Source organism: Triticum aestivum, chromosome 2A (assembly GCF_018294505.1).
Source record: "Triticum aestivum cultivar Chinese Spring chromosome 2A, IWGSC CS RefSeq v2.1, whole genome shotgun sequence".
NCBI lineage: Eukaryota > Viridiplantae > Streptophyta > Magnoliopsida > Poales > Poaceae > Triticum > Triticum aestivum.
In genome coordinates, this window is record NC_057797.1 from 2,674,489 (window position 1) to 2,682,123 (window position 7,635).

At 45.9% G+C, this 7,635-nt stretch overlaps 1 protein-coding gene across 4 annotated transcripts; it reads left to right on the forward strand.

Moving 5' to 3' along the window:
• Positions 1-1,207: 1,207 nt before the first annotated feature.
• On the forward strand, positions 1,208-7,620 carry LOC123184144 (uncharacterized). Of its 4 annotated transcripts, XR_006492925.1 has the most exons (7): positions 1,208-1,939; positions 4,683-5,421; positions 5,676-5,731; positions 5,829-5,913; positions 6,210-6,382; positions 7,103-7,192; positions 7,244-7,620. XR_006492925.1 is itself a non-coding variant. In XM_044596317.1 (2 exons), exons 1-2 carry the CDS (start codon positions 1,306-1,308, stop codon positions 4,787-4,789), a joined length of 741 nt encoding a protein of 246 aa, XP_044452252.1. In that variant the 5' UTR covers positions 1,208-1,305; the 3' UTR covers positions 4,790-5,642. The 4 variants fall into 4 exon arrangements, 2 of the variants coding, with proteins under 2 accessions (XP_044452252.1, XP_044452253.1); XR_006492926.1 differs by lacking the exon at positions 5,676-5,731 and having other exon boundaries at positions 5,777-5,913; XM_044596317.1 differs by lacking the exons at positions 5,676-5,731; positions 5,829-5,913; positions 6,210-6,382; positions 7,103-7,192; positions 7,244-7,620 and having other exon boundaries at positions 4,683-5,642.
• The last annotated feature ends 15 nt before the right edge of the window (positions 7,621-7,635 follow it).

Below are 7,635 nucleotides of genomic sequence, written 5' to 3' on the forward strand. Positions count from 1 at the left end.
TTAGTGAATCATAATTCATAAGCATGCCCTCTGGTCACTAAAGTAGTGATTTAAACGCTTTTATATTTCTTTAGAGAGGGAGTATATGATTAGCATCAACAACCACCGACGTTGAAGTTGTACCTGCCGGCAAGCGGCCACGGAGGGCGGCAGCCTGATGGAGCAGCGCCACGAGGACACACAGCTACAACACCTCCCATGAAAACAGAGGACGATGGATTGACGGAGAAACAACTGAGTGGCGTACGGCGGCGGCGCTCTGTTATGGCGACACAGCAAACTAGGCAGCGGCCATGTTTTGACGGCTGATAAACGTGCAGATTGGATCGTGAGAAACTGAATTGGATTATTGTTATCTTAATTCCCGAATTTATCCCACCACTAAGTTAATGGAAATAATAAATCTCGAATGTTTGGAATTAAGCATGACAATCCGAACATGTTTCATGGCATCTTTAGTTCATGTGAGGTTGGCAAATGTGGTAATTTTCTGACAAAAAAAACAACGGGGAAAAAGTTGACATATTTTAACAACCAAAATTGCCACCTTGTGTCAACTAAAGTTGCCATGAAAAAACGTTCAGGATGACATGCTTAAAATCCGAACGTTCGGGATTTTATCGGTGTTCAAAGTTAAACTATGCGCCAAAAATCTGCCTGAACTTTTGGACAAGTTAATACTCATTTTGGGGCTGCTCGACGAGATGAACCGAAGCACGGCCTCAGATTTTTCATATGGCATATAGTTCAAAAGACAACCTTTGGTAAACTGTATCCTAGATTCTGCCAAAACATGTAACAAAATCCTGGAGTATTACATATTGAATATGAAATGGCACTACATTCAGTATTTTTTGTATGCTTGTGTTTTATATGTCTTGCGAATCAAAGAGGCCCTTAATTTCCATGACTTCAATCCCTTCACGAAGTGAAACGACAAGCCTGCATTATTAAGGTATATGTTGCGTAAGAAGTATGAGTGGAAAAAATTAATAATCACTCTGAATAATAACAAAGCTAAAACATAATGGTCAACAACGTCTTGGTTTTCTCCTATCATATAATTTTATTCTTGAAAACACGCAAGAGGCATTGTTTCATCTCTACTTCTAATCTCTTATCTCTTAGTTGATGAATAGTCTCCACGGTTTTATTTAGTTGGTTTTTTTTCGTCCTCCTCTCACCTTCCCCGGTCGACGGAAGACACTTCGCACGAAAATAAGCAGACGACGGCTGAGACCCCTCGCACGAAAGAAACCTCACGATCGAGGCTGCCCTCATCTATTCGCTACAACGACGGGAGCCATGCCGCCGCCGCCACCGCCACCGCGATCCCTGAAACGCCGCCGATCTATTCGCTACATCGATGGAAACCAGGCGCTAGCCACGGATCCCTTTGCCGGCGCCGAGCAGTCATCGAGGAGCCGGCGCCGAGGTCCTAAAGGAGGCGCCGCCGCTATCGTTGCAGGCCTCCGGGTTGCCATCGGGACACCGCTGCCGAGATCCGCCTTCGCCTTCGTCCGGCAGAGGCGGCGGAAGGCAGCCGGGAGGGGAAGCGCACAACGACCTGGAAGACATCCGCCCTCACGCGCTCATCGTCTTGCTCGATCTACCCGAGGGCTGCCGATGGGCGCCTCGGCGGCGGCCACGCGAGATCTGCGTCTGGGACGTGACAATCCCTCCACCCCGGTCGCCGGTGAGATTTCACTACCTCGATCCTCCCGGTCCCAGTTTATCAGGTCGTCCCTGACAAGAGGGAGCGAGAGATGCTACTGCCGGGCACGTGCACGCACGTGGGGCGGCCGCCTGCGAGCAGGGCCGGGTCCTCTCTCCTTCGTCGTCCATGGCCTCCGAACCACTCCGTTGAGCGGTACCTCTGCGCCCAAGTGTCCGCTCCTCGATCTTCAACAGATTTGTTATCTCCTCTCTTCCGTTGCAGGTCAATCCCAATTTGATTTCTTATCTGCTATATTGCATTTGTTCTCCCAAATGGGTCAGCGTGCCTTCTGTGTCAAAATTTGGAGATGTAGTTCTGAAAACCAGTGAACAAGGAGAAATTTGGAGATGTAGTTCTAAAAACCAGTGAACAGGAAGCACATGGGAGCCGCTCAATGGAGTAAATTGCAAAAAACCATCATAATTGAGGACCCTATTTCAAAAAACCGCCAGCATTCAGTTTTTTTTTCAAAAAACCACCAACATTGGGGTGACAGTTTTCAAAAAGCGCTGATACCGTGATTTAGAGCGTTTGAGTGGATTTCTGACGGGTGGATACCTTTGTCAGGTGCCACGTGATCAGGGCGAGATGGCGGCCGTGACGCGCCGTTAGACGGCGTCGGTCTAAACCTAACCAGCTGCTCGTCCCCCCGCCGCCGCCCGTCCATTCGCTCTCTCACTCTCTCGCAGGTCTCTGTCGCCGCCGCCCGTCCCCCCGCCGTCGACCGCCCGCGCCCCCGCCGCCGACCGCTGCAGCCATGGTCTCCTGGAAGGACGGCGAAACCAGCAGCGAGGAGTCTGTTTCCCCCCTTTTCATCTCGCACGCGGACGAATCCTATGTGAGTTCATCGTCTTTCTCAATTAGGGTTAGGTTTTTCTTCGATCTGTACTCCATTTGAGGTTAGTTTTGACCCATTTGATCTGGGATTTGAGGATGTATTCTATGTGAACCCTTCTAGGTTCCACATACCATTGTTGACCCAGAGTGGTGTGGCATTGTTGCTGAAGGACCGATGTGCAGTCACAATTTTCCGGTGCATAGGGGTGTTGTATTCCAAGGCGTGAACACTAGCCGTAGGTTTTACGGATGTGGCAATGAGGTTCGTGCTGATCATTTCTATGCCATTGAACAATTTTCTACTAGGTGTAATTTAGGTGCAATTTTCTGCATAGGTGTTGGTTCAACAAAGCCCTCTTCTTCCTCATCAGCCTCACAAAATAAATCTTCTGGCTCAGAATCACCTTCAAAAACCCTCTTCCTCTTCAGGTCTTTTATTTTCACATGTAGCTCTGCATCCTCATCCTCTTGCTCCTCTTCACTATCAGAATCCATCAGATCTTCCTCCTCCATGTTATCTTCTTCCATGTTATGTTCTTGCACTTCTGGCATGTCAGCAAACTCATTAAGGAAATCATCCAGCTCTGCAATAGTTGTTCCCTTCCTCACATTGCAACTCTCCTGAGTGATAAGATATTCTCCAAATGAGTCCTCTGTGTAGAAAATTGTTCAATGGCATAGAAAGGATCAGCACGAACCTCATTGCCACATCCGTAAAACCTACGGCCAGTGTTCACGCCTTGAAATACAACACCCCTATGCACCGGCAAATTGTGACTGCACATCGGTCCTTCGGCAACAATGCCACACCACTCTGGGTCAACAATGGTATGTGGAACCTAGAAGGGTTCACATAGAGTACATCCTCAAATCCCAGATCAAATGGGTCAAAACTAACCTTAAATGGAGTACAGATCGAAGAAAAACCTAACCCTAATTGAGAAAGACGATGAACTCACATAGGATTCGTCCGCGTGCGAGATGAAAAGGGGGGAAACAGACTCCTCGCTGCTGGTTTCGCCGTCCTTCCAGGAGACCATGGCTGCGGCGGTCGGCGGCGGGGGCGCGGGCGGTCGACGGCGGGGGGACGGGCGGCGGCGACAGAGACCTGCGAGAGAGTGAGAGAGCGAATGGACGGGCGGCGGCGGGGGGACGAGCAACTGGTTAGGTTTAGACCGACACCGTCTAACGGCGCGTCACGGCCGCCGTCTCGCCCTGGCCACGTGGCACCTGACAAAGGGACCCACCCGTCAAAAATCCACTCAAACGCTCTAAATCACGGCATCAGCGTTTTTTGAAAACTGTCACCCCAATGTTGGTGGTTTTTTGAAAAAAAATTGAATGCTGGCGGTTTTCTGAAATAGGGTCCCCAATCGTGATGGTTTTTTGCAATTTACTCCCGCTCAATGCTCTACTATTGAAAGTTGAGTAGGTGATTATAAGATGAAGACGCTGGAAGAAGTTGGTGTGGTTGTTTGTCAGTAAAACTTATCTGTAGTCAAGTCATACCCAGCCCGTTGACCATCATCCGAATGCTTCTGATAATAATCAAGTGTTTTCTATACTAGCAGTTTAAGAAGATGTTATACACCTGACTGACAAAGATCTTTTTTATATCAACAAGGCATTTCATGACGATCCAAGTATATTGCTGATCAAATAGAAAATATGTAATTTTCTGTTTCGGTAATAAATGGGCAATTCAACGTATAGCTGGGGCAGCCTGATTTCCTCTTACACATGCCCGCTAGCAGCAGCAGTTACGACCAGGCGGTTGCGGCCTGACTTGGCGGCTCTTCCTTTTTGTTTTGTGTTTGAATCAGATTTGGTGGTCTCGATTTTACAGGCATGTGTTGATCTTGGTCTTGTTCTGTATGCAGGTAGGGTACGCTTGATGTTTCATGTTTGGTGAAAGAAAAGGAGCCTCCTATGTTGATTTCGGGCAAGACATACATTCTGCAATGCATTAGTAGATCAATTGCTTCTCTGTGTAGGGGAACAATTAGTGATTGAATCTCTGTCTCGTTTCTTGATTATCCAATTAATTTACCCTCATCTATGCATAAATTGGTCCGATAGAGTTATGCCATTTTTTTTAATAATCTATATTGGTTCTATATATGACTAGAACAATATGATACGATGCACATCGGTCCGCTTTACTGGCAGCTATCTTTCAAGATTGAGGGGAGGCACTCGTGTGGACCTGCTCAATGTTCGAGGAGATACGGCTGACTAAACAAGGTTATTTTAAAGTTCTATGTGGTTCATGTTAGCTATCTATCAGTAATAGTACAACCTTGATTTTTATGTCGTTCAGGTTTACCTAACCATCAGTAACATTACTTTCTATTGGAGACTTCTTACAGGAGGTGCTTATAAAATGATAGTTGAACATGTACAGATTTTGGATCACGGTCATCTATTTACCAGGCATCAGTTAACTCAAGGCATCGATCAAAATCTAGCGTTCTTTGTTGTGTGCAGCATGAAGAAGACAAAGAACAGAGATTGTGTGATATATCCGATAACGCAATATAATTTTCTCTGGCATATTTATAATCTGCCATTTGAATGATGTTTTCTGTGTTGTAGTCAAATCAAGACAATTTGCAACTTTGGTGTTGTGATGTTGGAGGCCGTGCTCAACAGCAATGGGGGACTGTTCGTTGATGCCCGACCCATGATGCCGGCGAAGGAATGAGAGTCGACGAGGAGTGGACGCCATGGGTTCGTGAACTGGCGAAGCCTCCGTTGTCCGTTTGGTAATGTTCGATGCATCAGAGGCATAGTATGACTTGTCCCGATTATGATGTCGTCTACAAACATCCAACGGAGGGGAACCCGTCCCAGTTTCCATCTTGATGGTAAGTTCTCTAATCTTCTATCTCATGGGATGTGATGTGGTTGCCTTCATTTTGGCTTTTGACAAAGGGTTGAAATTAGCTTATGTGCTTCCGACAATTAAAATTCCAGTGATATTATCAACCTTCAGCGAGCTGTGACAACGAACTCCATCCCCCCACACCACCACACCCAAATGGCGTAGGATAGACTGATGTTTCATGTGATGTGCTTTAAGCCATGTTTCAGCTTGTCTTGACCCAGCATGTATTTTTAGTTTCAGTTGTTGAGCTCTGCACTACAAAACCGAGAAATACCCAAGGCTTTTTACAGGTCAGGCATGTTTACTAAAATATATAATTTCTAAATCATTTGCAGCAATATGTGAGTTGTTTGCTTGCTCAACCTTACGCTGGGATCATGTCTACAGACTACAAATAGAGGGAAATTGGCCTGTGCCTTACTAGAGACAGATGAACCAATAAAATGATTGGAAAGGTTCTTCCCAAGCAAAGGTAAGCTGAATCTTGTACAATTTACTTCATAATATATTTTGGTCAGTATGTTGTTTATTTTCTGAAATTGATACTCCATTTTAGATTACCTATGATGAAAATTACATTCTCTGTGGGCGCTGATTCAGATATATTACTATGGGCAAAGGAAGTTCAAAATTTATCTCAATCAAACATGTGCAAAGGAAAATTCAAAATATGTTATGTCAGGAAAAGATTCTTAAACCAGTGAAGTATCTAGAGGGCTTATTAGGACACTGCTCATATTGTTTGATACTTTACCATCTGGGGATTAGGCTATCGGTGAACACGACAATGCGGCTGTTGGTCACGGATGCCGGGGGCGTGAGCGGGGTTGAGGAGCTCACATGGTGCTATACATGAAGACCTGCAAGTGGTGGCAGGAGGTGGCATGCCTGCTGCTTGGCTGGAAGTCCGACATGGACTCCCACGACCGACTGTAAGCATGGTATGTACCCAATCGTCAAACTATCTTCTTTCACCTCCTTCTTATGTAGAAATTAAACTTCGCTGCAACACCGGGCATTCCTACTTTCAGTCAGTCATTTCTGCCCATTCCAACTGTTAATACTAAGTGTACATGTCACCCACATTGGACCAGTCTGTTGCATTTGAATTACCTTGATCTATGGAAATAGTTAGGCATGCTACGTGCAAGTGCTTATCTAGGCAATCCAAAGTTCAGCCTGTAGTTTTATGCACATCATCCCAGTCAGCAATAGATGCATGGTTGCCGATGCGTTGCCACAGAACAATCCTACAGTGGGGCAGGTGGGGATGAGAGGATTCAGCGGCTGCACCGGTGGCTTTTCTATCTCCAGGAGATGGAGCGCGCCACCTCATCAATGTGGGAGCTGCATTGCACTAACAGGGCACGATGCCTCATGGATGCGGGAGCTGCAGTGCACTATTTAAGAGTTCAAAAGCATGAAGGATGAAATTACCTGCAAGTGTTTAAGATCACGAAGGAGGATGTCAAAGTTTTCCATTTTCAAGGACTTGTGAGCAAGTAGTATATGGACTTCACTCTGATTCTAACGAAAAAGTTGGCTATCTGATTCTAAAAATAAGAGCAGAAAATAATAGAGATGTATCTACATGTGTGTGCCTTAAAATTCATTTCATTCTGTTAGTCGAGGTTATAACCTTTCAAACTTTACTTATCCAGGTTGTGAAGACCTTCCAGCATTACCCCAGGAAGCTAACACATCAGCTTGTGCCATACGTGGTGTTTTCTTGTTGATGAATGTTGGTCTAGGTAATCTCCTTGATGAACCATGTGACAATTAATAAAGTTAATAAAGGACAGCATACTCTTTTTGTCTGCCTTGATCGCAGTGGGGCGGGGGTGAGGCGTTGGAGAGAGAGGCGGGGCAGTGGTGCATGCGTGCAGTGCGTCTGGACGACGGAATGCATGATCGAGTGATCGGTGTGGTGGTTGGCGGTGCTTGGGCATTGATGTTCGATTTGAGAGGAAGAAGAAAGATTAGCTGCTAATTTTGGGGGGGAAGAAGAGAGATTGAGCGTGTTGTTGTTGTCGTCTTGGGAGAGGAATAAAAGAGAGTAGTAAAGAGCTGTAGAGAGATAGCGAGGGATTGAGAGGCTACTACTATTTCTATTGCTGTCAATGCTTGCACAATGCTATTGCTTATTATACTGGGGTATTCATCTTTGGAATAAAAACAATCATCCCCCCCCCCC